At 47.5% G+C, this 20,356-nt stretch overlaps 1 protein-coding gene across 2 annotated transcripts in view; it reads left to right on the top strand.

Annotated features, from left to right (window-relative positions):
• Window positions 1-20,356, top strand: part of LOC137433718 (neurobeachin-like protein 1) — a 330,189-nt gene that overhangs the window by 287,013 nt on the left and 22,820 nt on the right. For both annotated transcript variants that reach the window (XM_078783219.1, XM_078783217.1), the window contains 2 exons: window positions 1,084-1,178; window positions 2,449-2,565. In XM_078783219.1, the coding sequence (XP_078639345.1) occupies window positions 1,084-1,178; window positions 2,449-2,565 (212 nt within the window). The remainder of the gene's footprint in view (window positions 1-1,083; window positions 1,179-2,448; window positions 2,566-20,356) is intronic.

Here is a 20,356-nt window from a genome sequence, read left to right as displayed (position 1 = left end):
GGTTGACCCGGTGTCCTCTATGTTACAGGATCATCCTGTTTCATACTTTGCTGGGATGCCATTTGTGTCTGTGGTCTTGCTGTGTCGTATCCCACCGTCGTATCCGTCCTGTGTCTGTACCGTGTTGATGTCCCGCCCAGTGGAGATGTGGGGTGGTGATGATGTGAGATCGGTCGCCGGCAGGCCAATACAGTTGTTTCAGTCACCGCTCAAATTGCCCGTGCTGGTAGCTGGGTAGAGATGATGTTGCATTTTTGTGCGATGGCTATTACTTCAGCCCAATCGTGGAGGTGGCATCCTCTCTCAATTGTGGCACACCACAAGATCTAGCCATCTCTGTCGTTTCATAACAGTGCTCTGTAAAATGTTCCAATCACAAAGGCAAACATTTCGTAGATCCGATCCACACTCGGGTATTTCGGCCAAACCTCGTCTAATTTCTGGTAAACTTGGGGTCTCTCAGCCGTTGGTTAAGCATGAAACCATCTCGGTTTGTATTACTTCAACCACCAATGGCACATCGACTTGGCATATTTGTGGAAAATCGTAAATTGTTCACCATTTGAGTTAAATCGTACCGTGATGTAACCCGTAGACAGTACAAAAATGGTGGTTGACTGCTGAGTGTGACGTCGCACCTTAATCGTGCATCAGTTATCGACTTTTTAATAGCAAAATTACCTACTTTATAAATCGCAATTCGGAAAAGGACACATCATATCTATTTTGTAGGGTATCAAGGGGTAGATTTATCGGCGAGGTGGTGTGAGCGTTTGGGCTCCCCTTTAATGGCAGAACTTGACCTGCAATCAGGGGCCCTATATTTAATTACATAAATGTGAAATTTGCAGGACTTAAACTTAAATGATACCAAAACTGAGGTAATACCTGTATGTGTGCTGATCTAAAACGTAATACTTTCTGCTAAATAGTTAGGATGATGCCTGTCTTGTTTGAATGACGTTTTGTTTGTTTGTTTGGAGCATAGTTTCTCAAGAAACTAATTGTATCGTTTAAAAAGTTCATTTTGTTGCTGACCATTGTGTCGATGCTTCCTCCTTCCCCACTCTCCCTCATTTTAAGACGTGGTGACATGTCTTGCACTTGACGAGTGCGGAATTCATTTGATGTCGGGCTCCAGAGACACAACCTGTGTGGTGTGGCAAATTTTGTACCAGGTACCACGTTGCTTTCCATGAGTGCAAAACAGATGCTTTCAACCTTGCTTAAGTACAAGTTACTGATCAACGCTTATTTCTGCCTTGTTACTTGCAAAATCGAAGATTCTTCAAGTACATTGGTCGGTTGCGTTTGTTTGTCTGTTTGTCACTCGCATACAGGTCACAATTCTAAACCTATCATCATGAAACTTCACCAAGCTGTAGAGGTCGTCACAATTTGGAAGCCTATTGATTTTGAGGTCAATGGTCTTCTGGAGGACAATTTTTTTCAGTCACCATTTTTCATCCAATTGACTTGAAAATTGAACAGCATTTGTATATTCAGTAACGAAATTGGAAAACCAACTATTTTGAGGTCAAAAGGTCGAAGGTCAACTCAAGGTCAAACTTCAAAAATCAATTTTCATCTGAAAAACCGTCAATTTTTATCCAATTGACTAGAACATTGAACAGCATTTGCACATTGTCACTAAATAGGGAAACCAACAATTTTTGAGATCAAAAGGTCAAAGGTCAACTCAAGGTCAAACTTCCAAAATCATCAATTTTCATCCGATTGACTTGAAAATTTAACACCATTTGCATAGTCCCTCACTGAATTGGAAAACCAACTATTTTAAAGTCAAAGGCCAACTCAAGGTAAAACGTTCAAAATCATCCATTTTTATTTGAAAAATCATCAATTTTCATGTGTTCGACTTGAAGCTAGAACAGCATTTGCATAGTGCCTTACTGAATTGGAAAACCAACTATTTTAAGGTCAAAGGTCAACCCAAGGTCAAATTTCAAAAATCATCAATTTTCATCTGAAAAATCATCAATTTTCATCCGATTGACATTGAAAATTTAACACCATTTGCATAGTGCCTCACTGAATTCGGAAACCAACTATTTTAAGGTCAAAGGCCAACTCAATGTCAAACATTCAAAATCATCCATTTTTATTTTTTAAATCATCAATTTTCATGTGATTGACTTGAACTTAGAACAGCATTTGCCTAGTGCCTTACTGAATTGGGAAACCAATTATTTTAAGGTCAAAGGTCAACCCAAGGTCAAACTTTTAAAATCATCAATTTTCATCAGAAAAATTGCCACTTTTCATCCTATTTACCCAAGCTTGATCAAGATCGTCAATTTTAATCTTGATGAAATGAACAATTTGTTGGATCAATGGCAACCTTTTATTTTGGGGGGTGGGTGGATTTTGCAAGTATCGTGCTCTGCATGACGTTTTCTTGTTATTTTGTGCTCATGTGGGGTGCAGGGTGGAAGCTGTGTTGGACTAGGTCCCAAGCCCCTGCAGATCTTGTATGGGCATAACACAGAGGTGACAAGTGTTGCCATCAGCGCAGAGCTCGACATGGCCATCTCTGGTGCCAGTGTAAGCAAACTGCCTTCATTGTGAAATACCAAAGCGGAGGTTGCTCTTTATTATCTGAGCAGTTCTCAAACTTCAGGCATTGGTGTTCATTGAAGATGTCAATGTGAAGCTGCTTATGTAATGGAATTCCCTTAAACAAAACCGTTTTCTAGGGTAAATGTATGGTTCTTTCATTCTGCTAATGATAATATTTTGTTTTATGTTTAATCTTAAGAGTAACTACTTGGCTTATGCATTGTATACTTACATTGTGGTAAGGGTTCATCACTAATGTCTTGTGGTCTGTGCTTGGCAAGTATGCTGCGCCCTGCCCAAATTCAGTGCCAATCTCCAATTAACAAGCGTTCCAGGCTCTGGTATGACCCACAATACTGACCAGATGAAAACTTTTGTAACTATTATATTTCATGAACATCGAAACCCACTCTACAATTCCACTAAGAATTTGATCAAGAACATAAAAATGGCACAACTCTTTGGAAACTCTTACCTCTTGCTAACTTTAGCAATAACTTTTTTTTTTAACTTTTTTTTTTTCTTGATAACTTTTTTGTAGAAACTTTAGTTCTTATACGGGCCTCGATTCTGTATACAAAAAAAAAATTGCACAACACAAACCCTGCTTTTGGAAGGACAGAGTTCCTAAAGACCTAAACAAATACTGGCTTGTTTTAAGAGTTCTTGACATTCACTTTAGTGCAAAATTGAACTATTTCAACAAAACCAAAATAACCATCTGTCACAATACAGGAGGTCCCTGCTATACGTCTCCCCACTATCCACCGTTTTTCATACAAGTCCATAAGTTACTTAGGAACATTGTCATTATACGTCCAAAACAACTGACAATTCCCCGCAATAAGGTCCAAAGGTCAAAGCTCAACTCGAGGTCAAACTTCTAAAATGATCGATTGTCATCTGAAAAATCGTCAATTTTCATTCGATTGAGCTGAGCATTTATTAGGATCGTTAATTTTAATCTTAATGAAATGGACAAGTTGAAGTATCCATAGCAACTATTGAGAGGGGAGGGGGGGGGGGGGGGGAGATTCAGATTCTCTAATTTTACAATGGCCTTACCCACTTCTTGTCCTTTAGCACTGACCATTTTTTTTATTCTTCTCAACCCTCTCCTCCAGCTTCACGCCCTTGTTTTTATTTTATTAATACGATTATTTTATTTACTGCCATCTGACTAAGTGGTCTTGTTTTTTATTCCGCCCCCCTCACCATGAGGATTATTTGCTTTATTTTATTTTACTGAACCCCTGCCTCCTCCCTCTCATCAGTCCCTCCCTGGTTCTATGGCCTTGCTTATTTACTCCACTAATACCATGACCTTGTTTTTCAACACCTCCCCACAGCCCCATTTGCAGTCGTGGCCAAAAATATTGGCACCTTGTACTTCTTTCAAATAATGCACCATTTCTTCCAGAAAATTGTTGAAATTAAAAAATATATTGGTACCCACAAATGTATTTCTTTGGTTTGCAGTGGAACAAAACAAAAAAAAGCTGAAAAAATGACTAAATCTTAGCTTATTCCACACAGAAATCCTAAAATAGCCCGGACAATATTATTGGCACCTTTCAGAAGTTGTTAGAAATAATTAGATTTCAAGCAGGTGATTCTTCTTTACTTTGGAATTGAACTCACCTGTGGTGAGGTGCAGGTGCCTGCAATATAAAAATCACTCATTCAACCAGTTTGAATGGAGAAAAGGAGTCATTCTGCTGTTTTGTGTCACTGTGTGTACCGCCATGAGCATGGAGAAAAGAAAGAACACCAGATAATTGTCTGAGGATGTCAGACACAAGATTGTAGCCAATTATGGACAATCTCAAGGATACAAGTCCATCTCCATAGACCTTTATGTTCCTGTGGCCACCGTACGCAATGTTGTCAGGAAGCTTAAGGCCCATGGCACTGTAGCCAACCTCCCTAGACGTTGCCACAAGAGAAAACTTGATCAAAGATTGCAGTGAAGGAGTATTTGAATAGAGGAGAGAGCACCTCGATCAACTGTCAAACATATACAAGCTGCCCTTCAGACACAAGGTATGACAGTTTCAACTCGCACCATCCGTCGCCAACTCAATGAAATGCGGTTATATATATATATATATATATATATATATATATATATATATATATATATATATATATATATATATATATATATATATATATATATATATATATATATATTGTGAGAAACCCCCGGTGAAACCACCTTTGTTCTCACCCAAATGAGTGCCCCGCCCACAACGTGACGTAACCTGCTTGGAGCCTCACGCGATTGGGAGGCGATTCGGCACGTGATTGGTGGAGGGGTCAGAGAGCGCGGTCGCCATCTTATGCGACGCACACGGCTCGAAGGCTCCGAGTGGGAAATATCATAAAAGGGTTTTCCTTGAAGCCTCCGGACAGCCGAGTTGGGCTGGTCGAATACCGTTCTGTATTTTACGAGCGAGTAACTCCAGAAGAGAACGAGTGATTCCCGGCTTCGTGTTGGAGCTACTGGCCGACCGTTCCTGGCGGCCTTGTGCGGTATTCCATCCTGGTATCCTCCGAGTCCCGGAGCCCGTCGATTGGAGCCGCGAGTGATCTTACCTGCGTCCTGTTGGAGCGTCTGTTGCCGACAGTTCCTGCCGGCTTGTGCAGCATATTCCCTTTTGTTACCTTTCATGGTTTTTGTGATCGAGCCAATAAATAATCGTGCCTTACCCCTAGAAGGCCGATTAAAACACAATTGTGTTTATTGCGTCTCTTTTGGTTCACTACGTGGATTACTTGAAGCCCGGACATTTACGTCCGTATTCCGTGCTGGGATACATTCCACAGACGGGATCGCGACAAATGGGTTGCTCGTCCTAGGATCATTCAAGTAAGAGCCATTCGATTGAGACGGGAATTCTGCAGTGGACGACATCTTCTGGCATCTGTTCATCGCCTTCTCACCAGCGGACGCCGTCTTGGAGGAACTTTCTCGCCGTAGGACGCTGTCTTGGGCAGAGAAGTGAATAGCCTCGGATCCCTCCAAACAACCGACAAAGAATAAGCGAATAGCCTCGGATCCCTCCAAACAACCGAAAAAAAAAAAAAAAACGTGAGTATTTGTACGTGGTATTTTTCTCATTGGCAATTTGATGTGCGGGTGATATTGCGTAGTTGTGTCGTATTTCCCCAACAGAGCGTTGTGTTTGAGCGTTGTGTTTGAGGTTGTGTTTTGTGCCTGGTCGTATGATAACTCGTAGCCAAGCTATGTCGACCAGGGAAGTGAGAGTTCAACCTGATCATGTTGACAGTCACGTGGGTGGCGAGGTGAGCGACGCAAGCAGCCTTGACCCGGTCACTCAACCCGAGATGTTAGGAAGCGATCCCATCATGACTAAATGCATGCGTTCGCCCTTCTGGACCGGGCTGACTCCGGTTCAACAACTTGACATGTATAACAGGGAGAATGACAGGGCAGAGGCAGAGCGTGCGGCAGCAGCAGAGAGAGAGCGTGCAGCAGCAGAGAGAGAGCATGCGGCAGCAGAGACAGCAGCAGAGGGAGAGCGTGCGGCAGCAGAGAGAGAGCATGCGGCAGCAGCGAGAGAGCATGCGGCAGCAGAGAGAGAGCGTGCGGCGGCAGCAGAGAGAGAGCATGCGGCAGCAGAAGCTGAACGCGTCAGAGAGCATGAGTTGCGAATGTTGACTGAACGACTGCGGGCAGAGGGGTCTGCTGCAAGAGTCCCGGAAACTGTTCATGTTCGTTTGCCGGACTGGACGGGAGACACGAAGCCAGAAGCGTATCTGGAGATGGCGGAGAAGTTGTTGGCTGCCGGTGGCATTGATGAGAGCTTGTGGGTCGGCCATCTTGTGAGCCATCTATCTGAGAAGGCGAGGGAGGTATATGCGAGGATGGCAACCGAGGACGCAAACAAATACAGGGCATTGAAGGCCGAGATTTTGAATGCCTATGCGGTGTCCGCATGTATTTATAGGAGAAATTTTTTCAGCTGGACTCGTGAGTCCAGTCAAACCTATGAGGAACATTCGCGGGCCTTGTTGGAACAGCTGCAGAGATGGTTCAAGGGGAGCAAGGTGGAGTTACCTCAAGCGGTTGCGGAACTCCTGGTGCGTTACCGTATCGATCAACAGCTTCCGCCTGACTTAGCATTGTTTCTTGTCGACAAAGACACTGTTTCCTTGGCAGACTGCGTCAACCTTATTGATAAACATGTTTTGGCGTGCAAAATGCTGCAAGTCACGCAGTCGCGTCGTAAGACGGAGGATCATGCGATCAAGCCCGCCCCCCGTCTGCCCGGCGGCTGGATTGAGGGGAAGGGTTCTCCGAGGCCCTCCACTGGTGGCGGTCGCGAGCTGCAGGCCAGGGCACGGTCCTGGTGCGATTTCTGCAAACGCGTGGGGCACGGTGGAGACCGCTGCTTCTCTAACCCCGCTAGTCCGGCCTACCGAGGCAACCCTGCTGTTAAACCGGAGGAAGGTCAGTGGAGGTCATCAATTGAGCCCTCGCACCCGACGGTGGCATCGGTGACAGAGGTCACTGCCCCCGAGGCTAATGCCATTCATCCGTTGTATCAGGATTATTCAGGGACAGCCTTAGTGGGCGGCCCTGATGCGATGCTGAAGTTTAAGGCCCAATACCTTCGGGATACTGGGGCGACACTGTGTGTTCTCCGGGCGGGGGTAGTTCCGGCCTCTCAGATGCGCTATACCGGCGAGTATATCATCCTTCGGGGCATTAACCAGGTTCCTGGCCGGTACCCCCTTGCCCTCCTCGAGGTCCGGAGTGACATTTTTACAGGTCCAATGACCTGTGCGGTGGTACCCTACTACCCGGTACCCGGGGTCTCCTTGTTGATTGGCAATGATGCCATGGCCAGGGAGGAGTCATTGACTCTGACCTGTGGGGTGGTCACTAGATCCCAGAGTAAACAGGCGGAGGGAGTGGCGGAGTCCGACATATCGTCACTCTGGCCCGAGGAGCCTAGCGCCTCGACTCCAGTTCCCGATGGTGACGTTGCGTCAGCTGAAGCCCATCCGAGCCTCCCGTCAAGCCAACCTCAGGTGCCGTGCTCCTCAGGGACCGCTTCCGCCTGTAACCCAGGGACCCCAGCTACGTGTTCGCCGGTCGGCAAATCCGGGGAGGAGAATCAGTCCTCCAAGGCGGTTAGCGACCTCAGTTCTGGGGCGGAAGTTACTCCCGCATTGCCTGCGGTAACCAGTTTAGTGGAGGATCAGCACCTCGATCCCACCCTTGCCATCCTCTGGGAAATGGGAGAAGACTCCGAGCCGGAACGAACAGGCTTTTATGTGAATGGTGCAGGTGTGCTGATGCAGAAGTATTCCCCAAAGAACATGTCCTCCACCCAGACGTGGAAGGTCCGACACCGAGTTGTCGTACCCGGGAGGCATCGTCAGTCAGTCATGCAATTGGCCCATGACAATATTTCCTCGGGTCATGTCGGAGCTGCCAAGACCTTAGCCAAGGTCAAGAATCAGTTCATATGGCCCGCCATGTCGCGAGACATCAAGCGCTATTGCGCTAGCTGTCCCATTTGTCAACGACTCGGAAAAGGAGTGAAGGTTTTCAAGGCACCCCTAAAGCCCCTCCCCGTGGTCAGTCAGCCTTTCCAGTTTGTGGCCGCTGATTTTGTCGGACCTTTGCCCAAAACTAGTTCCGGGAAACGCTATTTGCTCACGGTCATATGTCAAGCTACCAAGTATGCAGAGGCTTATCCCTTGGAGCAAGCTGACTCCGCCCATGCCGTAGAGTCTCTCAAGGATTTGTTTAGTCGGCATGGCCTTCCGACAATTCCTTACGGATCGAGGCAGTGTGTTCTTGTCGGAAGTATTTGAAGGATTCCTGACCGAGCTAGGGGTTCAGCACCTGACCACCAGTCCGTACCGTCCTGAATGCAACGGCGCCTGTGAGCGGTTCAATGGGACTTTCAAATCAATGATCAAGGCGGTGACGGAGCAAGTAGGTGGTGAGTGGGATCAGGTGATTCCCTGGCTCTTGTTTGCATACCGGAGTGCCCCACATCGGAGTACCGGGTATTCTCCGTTTTTCTTGTTGTATGGTAGAGAGCCCCGAGGGCCCTTGCACCTCCTTTTTGAACGTTGGGTGGAATCCCCGCCGTCCACTGAACGTTCTCTTCCGGACCACATCCACGAGACTTGCTCAAGGATCCACGAGGCCTTGAAGGCTGCCGGTATCAGCCTGGCGGATCAAGCCGTGGAGCGGAAGCTCCGTTACGACCGGAAGGCGAAGGCGGTGAGTTTCAAGGCTGGCGATCCGGTTTTGGTCCACCTGCCCCATGCCGGACGGCCCATGGTAACCTCTTATCAGGGGCCTTATCTTATCCGTGAGAAGGTCGGGAGCCATACTTACGTGGTGGACATGCCAGATAAGCGGATAAAAAAACGCATCACCCATGTCAACGCGTTGAAGCCATGGGTGGGGCGGCCGCACACGATCGCCCTAATAGGTGCCGCGGAGCACAGCCGCGACCTCTTAGGTGACGGAGGCAACGCAGGATGCCTCCCGGAGTATATTACTCCAACTCCCCTCGAGGTGTCCTATGACCCAACCCAATATTGGGTGGATCAACGACCCGCGGAGGATCAGTTGCCGCAGTTGGAGCCTTTGACTCAGCCACAGAGAAAAGATATGCAGGTGTTGTTTCGGGGCTATCCTAGTCTGTTCTCTGGCGGGATTGGAACCATGAAGGGTGTCCTCCATAACATCGACACCGGTGACCACCCGCCCATACGTCAATCATTCTACCGTGTGTCCCCGGCGAAAACTGCCGTCATGAGACAAGAAGTCTCCAAGATGTTGGATTTGCGTGTCTGCCGACCCAGCAACAGTGAGTGGGCCTCTCCGCTCATTTTAGTCAAGAAAGCCGACGCCACCTGGCGACCTTGCGTCGATTACCGTCGCCTCAACAACGTATCAAAAGGGGATTCGTACCCGCTACCCCGTCTTGACGACCTGGTTGATCGTCTAGGGACCGCGAGTTTCATCTCTGTCCTTGATGCCATGAAGGGCTACTGGCAAATCCAGCTCACAGATCGGGCGCGTGAGGTCAGTGCCTTCTGCACGTCGTTTGGCCACTTTGAGTTCATGGTTATGCCGTTTGGAGTCAGAGGTGGCCCGGCCACCTTCCAGCGAGCCATTAACCGGGTTCTCGCTGGGCTCGACGACTTCGCCGTGGCCTACATCGACGACATCGCCGTGTTCTCCCACACGTGGGAAGACCACGTTAAGCACCTCCAGGCCGTCTTTTCACGACTATCGGAGCATAACGTGACTCTCAACGCCGTCAAATGCCATATGGGGCGCGGCCGAGTGAAGTACCTCGGTTATGAAGTGGGCAGTGGGCAATTAGCTCCGGTCAAGGCCAAAGTGGAGGCCTTAGTGGATTTCCCGCCGCCCGCCACCAAAAAGGATCTCAGACGATTCTTGGGAGTCACCGGTTTCTACCGACGGTTCATTCCGCGGTTCTCGGAAATCGCTGCCCCCTTAACCAACCTTCTCCGTGGCAGTAAGAAGGGATCCATATCTCTTCTGTGGACCTCAGAGTGCGACGCGGCGTTCGATGCGCTGAAGAGAAGCCTTGCAAACCGACCGGTTCTAAAGGCACCCGATTTCTCCGTGCCGTTCCAAATTTTCACCGATGCATCCGATCTCGGGATCTCAGCTGTGCTCACGCAAAACGAGGATGAGGTTGTGAAACCCGTCATCTACTACTCGCGCAAACTGTTGCCCAGGGAGCGGAACTACAGTACCGTGGAGAAGGAGCTCCTCGCTATCATGGCGGCAATCCAGGTATTCGCTGTCTACATTGGCCATGGACCTATCACCATCTACAGCGACCACCACCCGCTCGGTTGGCTCAGCCACGCCAAAACCTCCAACCAGCGTATCCTGCGCTGGGCGCTTCTCCTTTCCGAATACGACCTCACAGTCAAACACGTGAAGGGAGTGGAGAACAGACTAGCTGACCTCCTTAGTCGCCACCTAGTAGATAAGGAGCCCCAAGGTTAAGCGGGGCCCACGGGCGGAGAGGGGATACCGATTGTAGTGTTCCTCCATTCCTCCCGAAAGAGACTTGCTCCTCGGTCCGTTTCCCTCCTGTAAATGTCTCCCCCCCTTGAGTTTGGCCCCTTGCCTCTCTATTGTGCTTTGTGTGAAGGGTAACTCTTGTGGGGTAGATAGTAATGTGGTGTTTGGTGTTTAATATTGTGTGTGAAAAAAAAAAAAAAAAAAAAAAAAAAAAAACTTGGTCATTGTTAACCTACCTGTTAACCTGTTGCCTGTTAATTGCCTGTTGCGTTAATAATTGCGCTATTGTGTGGCGCTATTGCGTTGCGTTGTATTGTTGCGTTGTTGCGTTATTGTTGTTAATAAGTGTTAGTAATTGTTAATTGCGTTAATTGCCTGTTAGCAATTACCGCCATCATCTTGCCATGTGATTTGCACCTACTACAAATACTGGTTTTAAAAACGCCGTCTATTCGACGGGGTTTTTACTTAGGGGGGGAGGACTGTGAGAAACCCCCGGTGAAACCACCTTTGTTCTCACCCAAATGAGTGCCCCGCCCACAACGTGACGTAACCTGCTTGGAGCCTCACGCGATTGGGAGGCGATTCGGCACGTGATTGGTGGAGGGGTCAGAGAGCGCGGTCGCCATCTTATGCGACGCACACGGCTCGAAGGCTCCGAGTGGGAAATATCATAAAAGGGTTTCCTTGAAGCCTCCGGACAGCCGAGTTGGGCTGGTCGAATACCGTTCTGTATTTTACGAGCGAGTAACTCCAGAAGAGAACGGAGTGATTCCCGGCTTCGTGTTGGAGCTACTGGCCGACCGTTCCTGGCGGCCTTGTGCGGTATTCCATCCTGGTATCCTCCGAGTCCCGGAGCCGTCGATTGGAGCCGCGAGTGATCTTACCTGCGTCCTGTTGGAGCGTCTGTTGCCGACAGTTCCTGCCGGCTTGTGCAGCATATTCCCTTTTGTTACCTTTCATGGTTTTTGTGATCGAGCCAATAAATAATCGTGCCTTACCCCTAGAAGGCCGATTAAAACAACACAATTGTGTTTATTGCGTCTCTTTTGGTTCACTACGTGGATTACTTGAAGCCCGGACATTTACGTCCGTATTCCGTGCTGGGATACATTCCACAGACGGGATCGCGACAATATACATAGAGAGAGAGAGAGAGAGAGAGAGAGAGAGAGAGAGAGAGAGAGAGAGAGAGAGAGAGAGAGAGAGAGAGAGAGAGAGAGAGAGAGAGAAAGAGAAAGAGAAAGAGAAAGAGAAAGAGAAAGAGAAAGAGAAAGAGAAAGAGAAAGAGAGAAAGAGAAAGAGAAAGAGAAAGAGAAAGAGAAAGAGAAAGAGAAAGAGAAAGAGAAAGAGAAAGAGAAAGAGAAAGAGAAAGAAGAAAGAGAAAGAAGAAGAAAGAAGAAAGAAGAAAGAAGAAAGGGATGGGATAGATATATACTGAGACACTGACACTTGTATCTCTTTATTATAAAAATAGAAAAGAAAACCCCCAAAATAGGGGTCACATTCTCATTTCAAGGAGAAAAACAGAGACAAAAAAATTAATACAGTAAAATTATGCACAAACATTTCACAAAACAATAAACGTTTCTCCAGGATTTTACAAATGACTTCTTTCACACACCATTTGGCCTCAAACTGTGGCAACCTTCCTGTTATGGAAAAAAAAAAGCAAAGTCCAACTTTACACGGCTCGTCACAAGATTTTTAAACAAGAACAAGGCATTTTCCTCATTAGCTCCAAGATCATCAACTTTTCTTTTCCTTGATTTATACACTGCCATTTTTGCCTGTGCAAGCAGGAAATTACCTAACACATCATTCAAATTCTTGTGTGAGATGTCTAAGCCATAAATGAAAACACAAGTGTTGAAAACCAAACCAATCCTGCCAAAACAATTCTTAAGAAAAATAAATAAGGGAGCCAACCGTTGACATTCAACATAAATATGAAAGAGGTTTTCAGACCTTTTACAAAAAGGACATTCATCTGCCAGTAGACTTGAGAAGCGGTGCAGCAAGTGGTTAGAAGGGAGGATCCAGTGTGCAAGTCTCCATTGGAGGTCGCCATGTCGTGGCGGCACAAGAGGATGATAGAATCCTTTCCAATTAGGAAAATATGGGGGGGAACAAGGTAAGAGGTCTCTCCATCGAACCCTCCGCTGTGTCATTTGCCCTTGTAAAAGAAAACTTACGCAACCCAAATAGAGGTCTTTTTTTTCGGAAAACCATTGAATCCTATGTTAAAAGAGGTACAAGGAGGAGAGTTGGCAAGAGAAAACTTGCAAATAAGTTCAGGAAAGGTAGCAGGAGGAGCACCTTGTCCATTGTCTGCTTGGACTTGCTCCCAATTAGGTGCAAGCTGTGTATAGGTATGAAGCACACAGCGTAACATACGTGCCACAAATCTGGAGGATCGCACGCCAACCAGGCTTGCCAATGCATCAGCTCCAATCCAACTGCCATTTGGGCTTAAAAGATCGGCGACCTATTTTATGCTCTTCGCGACAAAGCATTGAACGAGACACCTATCAGCAGGCATATCGTGGAAAATTGAATTGTAAAACAAAGGCTCCATCAGGAACATTTGCTTTGTGTACGAATGCGTGGCTCTTGTTGTCGTTAGGGCTCGCCATGTGTTTAGTGCACTCTGATAAAACCTAGAGAGGGGAGACATATCAAGATGCGAAAGATCCATCAAGAATAGAGCGTGGTCATAGCCTAGTCTCCCCGCCTGCTGCAAAAGGCGACGAGCAACGTCAACCCATGGTGGAGAGGGGTGCATGTACAGCATGCGTAGAGCAACCGAAAGTCGAAAGGCCATTAACCGGCTCTTTATGTCAACCAGGCCTTGGCCTCCATCGGTCAGTGGCAAACTGAGGACCTCGGGTCGCAACCAGTGCTTTCCATCCCAGAAGAAAGACACAAAGCACTTCTGGAGCTGTTGAAGCAGCACAAAGAACCTGTGCCATAGGGTAGAGGCCACCAAACTGTTGATCAGCAAGACCCTTCCCCGATAAGACAGTTGTGTGATCAGATTTCTCCATTTTTGCAGTTTTCCTTCAACAAAATCGGACAGACCAGCCCAATTCTTTGCTACTGTGGCGTCATTACCCAAGAACACTCCAAGGTATTTCACACCATCAGTGGCCCATGCAAGAGGAGCAGGAAGTCTTGGTGCCAAGTGACATGACGGACCAAGCCAAAAGGCGCTCATTTTGTCCCAATTCACTTTGGCTGAAGAAGCCTTTTCAAACACGGATAGACAATAACGGACAACGTTAATGTCATTGAGGTTCTGCACAAAGAGACGCACATCATCGGCATATGCCAGCACCTTAATGGGCCATTCAAGATGAGAAAACCCAACCCCGGTTAGTCTAGCACGCAAATAAACCAGTAAGGGTTCGATGGAGAGAGCATAGAGCAAGCCAGAGAGGGGGCAACCTTGTCAAATTCCCCTGTTAACAGGCAAGGGTGTAACAAGTTCATTGTTTATCTTTAGCACACTAGAAATATTGTTGTACAGCATTTTAATATAAGAAATGAAGGTCGGACCAAGTCCAAACCGTTCAAGCACTTTAAAGAGGTACCGATGATCGACGCGGTCAAAGGCCTTCTCCTGATCAAGGAGAAGAAGTCCCAAATCTGTGGGGTTTTCTTTTCACAGTTCGATCATGTCTCTTACGAGGGAGATGTTGTCATAGATGGAGCATTTGGGTACACAATAGCATTGGTCTTCTTTCAACAATGAGGAGAGATGAAGAGTAAGTCGCGATGCCAGGGCTTTCGAGAATAACTTATAGTCTGTGCATAGCAAAGAGATTGGGCGCCAGTTTTGAATATAGAGCAAGTCTCCTTTCTTTGGAATGAGGGTGAGAATAGCCCGTCGGCAACACTGAGGGAGCTCTCCAAGCTGGCAGCTTGCGTTCAAGGTGTTGAGGAGTTCGGGACCCAGTAGATGCCAGAATTTCTTATAAAATTCCGTTGTAAGTCCGTCCAATCCAGGCGCTTTCCCAACAGCAAGGCTGTGCAGAGCGGTGCCAAGTTCGTCCAAGGTAATGGGTCCCTCCAGGTGGGAATGTCCACCCTCACACAACACTGGCAGGCCTACGGAGATAGAGGTGACACTGACAGGATTTATTTGCTCCATCCAATATATTTTAGAGAAATATTCCTTTGTGAAAAGTTTGATAACCGATTCGTTGAAAGTGATGGATGAGTCTGCCAAACGCAGTTGAGAGAGCTGTTTGTTCGGAAGGCGTTTCTCTAAAGAAAAAAAATACGTAGTTGGTATGTCTGTCTCGTTAAGGTGCTGCACCCTCATCCGAACTAAGGCACCATGTGCATTCCTCTCAGTTATTTCTTTCAATAGAGACTGTTTTTCGGTTAAGGCTCTTTGCACATTATTATTTTGTCCTATGACCCTCTGAAGATGTAAAATCTCCGATTGCAATAATTTCCTCGCTTCATACTCAGCCCTTTTTGAGAAGCTCTGGTATTGTTGGCAGAAACCTTTGATTTGGGTTTTTACTAGATCCCACCACACCAGTGGGTTAACAGAACAGCTTAACTTCCGTTCCAAGAGATCTGTCCAGAAAGATTCAAAAGCCTGAATAAAATTGAAGTCTTCTATTAAACTATTGTTGAATTTCCAGTGAGAACTCCCTGGACACGGTTTAGAGAGTTGAACGAATGCTCGAGCTAGGGAGTGATCAGAGAAACCGGAAGGCACGATATCAGATTTGCAAACTTCATGTAACAGGTGAGAATTTACATAAATGCGATCAAGCCTTGCAAGTGAGATGTGGTTGTTGGTACAACGACACCATGTATAGGATTGTTCAGAAGGGTGTTGCAAGCGCCAGACATCATGGAGATTATATTTGCAATGATATTTGCAAAAAGTTTTGCGGTACATGGTTGAGGTTCCGGCCCATTTCGGTCGCATGGGGCATTAACAGTACAGTTAAAGTCGCCACCAATAATTAGACAAGTCTGCAGATCCAGTGTTTAGAGGAACTTTCTCAGTTCAGCGAAGAAGGAGATCCGCTCACCATTTTTGCTTGGAGCGTACACATTAAGGATTGTAAACTTGACCTGATTGAGATAGAAGGTCACAGAGGCAAGATGGCCATCAATGATATTCGCAAATTGAAGCGAGGATGGTTGGAAATGTTTCCCTAAGACAAACATGATTCCTGCCTTAGATGAGGAGCTGTTACTAAAGAAACACTCCTTATCCATAATGAGTCGCCACTGGGCCTGAACAGATCTGACGGCATGGGTCTCCTGTAACAAAGCTATGTCGAGACCGTTTAGCATCTATCAGCTGCTTGGTCTGGATCTGGCAGAGTGAACTTCCACCACCATTGACATTCACTGTTCCAATCTTAAAACTCACCATGAGTTAACTTAGAGTCTTTTTCGCCTTGGCGATCAATTTTCTTCAACAGTGACAATGTGTCTGACGAAAGTTGAATGAGTCAGGCCTGTGTATAATAGCCTGAGCACACTCAAGGAAGGACGGTAAATCTGGAAAGTATTCTGTTAGGTTTATACTGCGTTTCCTGTACGTATTTTGCAAAAAAAGTCTTATTTGTTCAGGGGAAGTACGACCTAGACTGGTAAGCTTCTCCATTGCTTCCACCTGGCTGTTTGCTTCCTCCAGGTCAGATTCGTCAGTCAGTTTTAATTTCCAAATCACACAAGCTTGTATAGTCCTGCATGTCAATACTGTCATCAATATTGGCACACGGACCTGCACTAGTTGTAACATCTGTGTGCTCTCCCACCGTGGGGAACGTTGCTTAGTGGAATAACAGCAATAATCTGTGGATTGGTGAAACAGCATCAGCAGGATGCAGCGATGTTGCTTCCCCCGACTGCAACAATCTCTGATGGTGTGGCGGTATCTAGCAGAATAGGAGTCTCTTGCAAAACATTGATTCCTGCGATTCCAGCTTCACCAGGTGATGAACTGAGAGCAGTAACTGAGACAGTTTCGCTATTTTCTGCTGACAGGAATTCAGCATCATCATGCTCAGGATTAACATTTTCCAAAGTGACAGCAGGTTCATCACAAGTGGCCTCGGCAGGTTCATCACCAGTGGTCTCGGCAGGTTCATCACCAGTGGCCTCGGCAGGTTCATCACCAGTGGCCTCGGCAGGTTCATCACCAGTGGCCTCGGCAGGTTCATCACCAGTGGTCTCGGCATGTTCATCACCAGTGGTCTCGGCAGGTTCATCACCAGTGGCCTCGGCAGGTTCATCACCAGTGGCCTCGGCAGGTTCATCACCAGTGGTCTCGGCAGGTTCATCACCAGTGGTCTCGGCAGGTTCATCACCAGTGGTCTCGGCAGGTTCATCACCAGTGGTCTCGGCATGTTCATCACCAGTGGTCTCGGCATGTTCATCACCAGTGGTCTCGGCAGGTTCATCACCAGTGGTCTCGGCAGGTTCATCACCAGTGGTCTCGGCAGGTTCATCACCAGTGGTCTCGGCAGGTTCATCACCAGTGGTCTCGGCAGGTTCATCACCAGTGGTCTCGGCAGGTTCATCACCAGTGGTCTCGGCAGGTTCATCACCAGTGGTCTCGGCATGTTCATCACCAGTGGTCTCGGCATGTTCATCACCAGTGGTCTCTGCAGGTTCATCACCAGTGGTCTCGGCAGGTTCATCACCAGTGGTCTCGGCAGGTTCATCACCAGTGGTCTCGGCAGGTTCATCACCAGTGGTCTCAGCAAAATCATCAGAGGACTTTCCAATAGTCGAGTCCATAACAGGTGAGACAACGTCTATGTCCTCACATGAAAGGGGGCCGAACTTGTTGGCTGTAGCCGTAGGTACAGGGTTTGTCCCAGGTAAGCCTTGTAGAGTGGCATCGGTCAGGACTGGGGGGGTGTTACCGACAGGTTGCTTATTGTTAAATGCTACATTTTTCTGAGTTAAATGACCCTCGGAAAAGGTCTTTCTCTTCCTTGACGGAACAATGGTGAAACCATCCCCGACGTTCGTTGTGCTGTTTGGATTATCGGGATGGGAAGGCTGAGCGTCATTGCCGGACATGGAAAATGTTCCCTTCACAGCCGAAGCTAAAGATGAAGAAGAAGAATCCATGTTGTTTACGTGGTTTGTCCCATCGTTCGACGAAGCTGCTTTTGGGCAAGAGCGTTTCAGGTGTCCGAATTTACCACATTCAAAACATTTCAAGGTGTCAGTGGTTACGTATAATTGGTAATCATGATTATCAATTTTGAATTTTAAAACAATGTTCAGCGTTCTTTAGACGTTGGAAGGAGGAAGTACAAGATAAGCTTGTCTCCTGAAAGACATCACATGTTTAGCCCGGTCGTCCTGGCAACGTAAAGGTAACATAGTGACATGCGAAACCACAGTACCATAACGAGATAGTTCGGAGACCAGTCTCTCATTCTTCAGGAATGGAAGACAGTTCGAGATGATGACCTTAACGGCCGGAGTGTCGAGCGGGGACACGAGTACGAAATGTCCGTCATCTGTCGATAATCCTGTACATACAATCTCGTGAACCAATTCAGCCTCGGATACGAAAATAATGACACATCTGTTCATTCGCGAGGCTGCACGAACTTTATCAATACCGATTATGTTGCCGACAGCAATAACGAGGTCCTCGACGCTTACATCGTTCGGCGGGACACAAACGACGCCATGTCTACGCGTTAACGCTTCATATGCCGCGTAACGCGAAAACGAAGTCATAATTTACAAGGGACGAGGGTGGGTGGGGGGGGAGAAGGGACGAGGGTGGGGGGGGGGGAGAAGGGACGAGAGTGGGGGGGGGGGAGAAGGGACGAGAGTGGGGGGGGGGGGGAGAAGGGACGAGAGTGGGGGGGGGGGGGAGAAGGGACGAGAGTGGGGGGGGGGGAGAAGGGACGAGGGTGGGGGGGGGGGAGAAGGGACGAGGGTGGGGGGGAAGAAGGGACGAGGGTGGGGGGGAAGAAGGGACGAGGGTGGGGGGGAAGAAGGGACGAGGGTGGGGGGGGGGGGAGAAGGGACGAGGGTGGGGGGGGGGGGAGAAGGGACGAGGGGGGGGGGGAGAAGGGACGAGGGTGGGGGGGGAGAAGGGACGAGGGTGGGGGGGGGGGGGGGGAGAAGGGACGAGAGTGGGGGGGGGGGAGAAGGGACGAGAGTGGGGGGGGGGAGAAGGGACGAGGGAGGGATGGGAGGAAGGTGAATATCACTCTCGAACAGTGATTCATTTAATTACGAGCCGAGACAGATTTTCAAAGGCGAAAACAAACACAGATGGGGGAGAAAAAAAACGATCAGCCGGAGGACGGGATGGGCTGCCGATTAATGTAAAAGTTATCCACAAACAGCTGTGGGCCCTCTTTCTCTCTCTCTCAGAAAAGGAAAGGAAACAAAGGACAGGAAGGAGTGAATATAAATGAAAACGAGATAAGAAAAAAGAAACCGGGGAGGGAAAAGGGAGGCAGAAGGGGGTGGGGGAGGTGGGGGGGGCGGGGCGTGGAGGCCGACGCCCTGAAGTGTTGGGTCTGATCAAAGGGGAGGAGTTGGGGCACAAATGCAGAGTAAGGATGTGAAGATAAACGAACAGGGGGAGGAAAAGGTGAAATACAACGCGGAAAGGGACAAAAGAGTAGAACAGCAGAGCAGCTCGTACCTCACCACACATGCACAGCCACCGTCTTGCCATGCCCAAACACACCGACAGCCAGGAGGGGGCGAAAGAGAGAGAGAGAGGGAGAGAGAGATAGATAGATAGATAGATATATAGATATATAAGAAAGCCCGACTGGAGTTTCCAAAACACACCTGAACAAGACAAAATCCTTCTGGGAGAATGTCCTGTGGACAAATGAGACGAAATTAGAGGTTTTAGGTAAAGCACATCATCTCTATGTTTACAGAAAACAAAATGAAGCCTTCAAAGAAAAGAACACCTTCCCTACAGTCAAACATGGAGGAGGTTCAGTGATGTTTTGGGGTTGCTGGGCTGTCTCTGGCATTGGGTGCCTTGAATGTGTGCATGGCATCATGAAATCAGGAGGTTACCAAGGCATTTTGGAGCGCAATGTTCAACCCAGTGTCAGAAAGCTGGGTCTCCGTCGAAGGTCATGGGTATTGCAGCAGGACAGTGACCCCAAACACACTTGTAAAAGCACCCAGGAATGGTTCAAGACAAAACGCCGACTGTTCTGAAGTGGCCAGCAATGAGTCCAGATCTCAATCCCATTGAACACCTGTGGGGAGATCTGAAAACAGCAGTTGGGAGAAGGCACCCTTTAAATCTGTGAGAACTGGAGCAGTTTGCACAAGAAGAGTGGGACAAACTGCCAGTAGAGAAGTGTAGGAAGCTCATTCATGGCTATAGGAAGCGCTTGACCGCAGTTATTTTGTCCAAAGGCTGTGCTGCCAAATATTAAGTCTCGGGTGTCAATAATTTTGTCAATGCCATTTCTATTAATTTTCTGATTGAAAATAGGATATATTACGTTCTGAATAAAAAAACAAAGGTTCTGTAATATTAACAGTGAAATAAAGAATTGTGGAGACCAAATACTTTTGTCAATTTTAACTTATTTTTCGAGAAAATTGTGAGTTATTTGAAAAAAGTACAAGGGTGCCAATATTTTTGGCCACGACTGTATCTTCTCTTTATAGAGCTTTTAACTCGATTATAGCCTTTGAGCTCAAATTCCTTAT

Source organism: Myxine glutinosa, chromosome 1, assembly GCF_964187855.1.
Source record: "Myxine glutinosa chromosome 1, kmMyxGlut1.1, whole genome shotgun sequence".
NCBI lineage: Eukaryota > Metazoa > Chordata > Myxini > Myxiniformes > Myxinidae > Myxine > Myxine glutinosa.
Note: the sequence above shows the minus strand (reverse complement) of the source record. Positions and strands in the feature narration are given on the sequence as shown.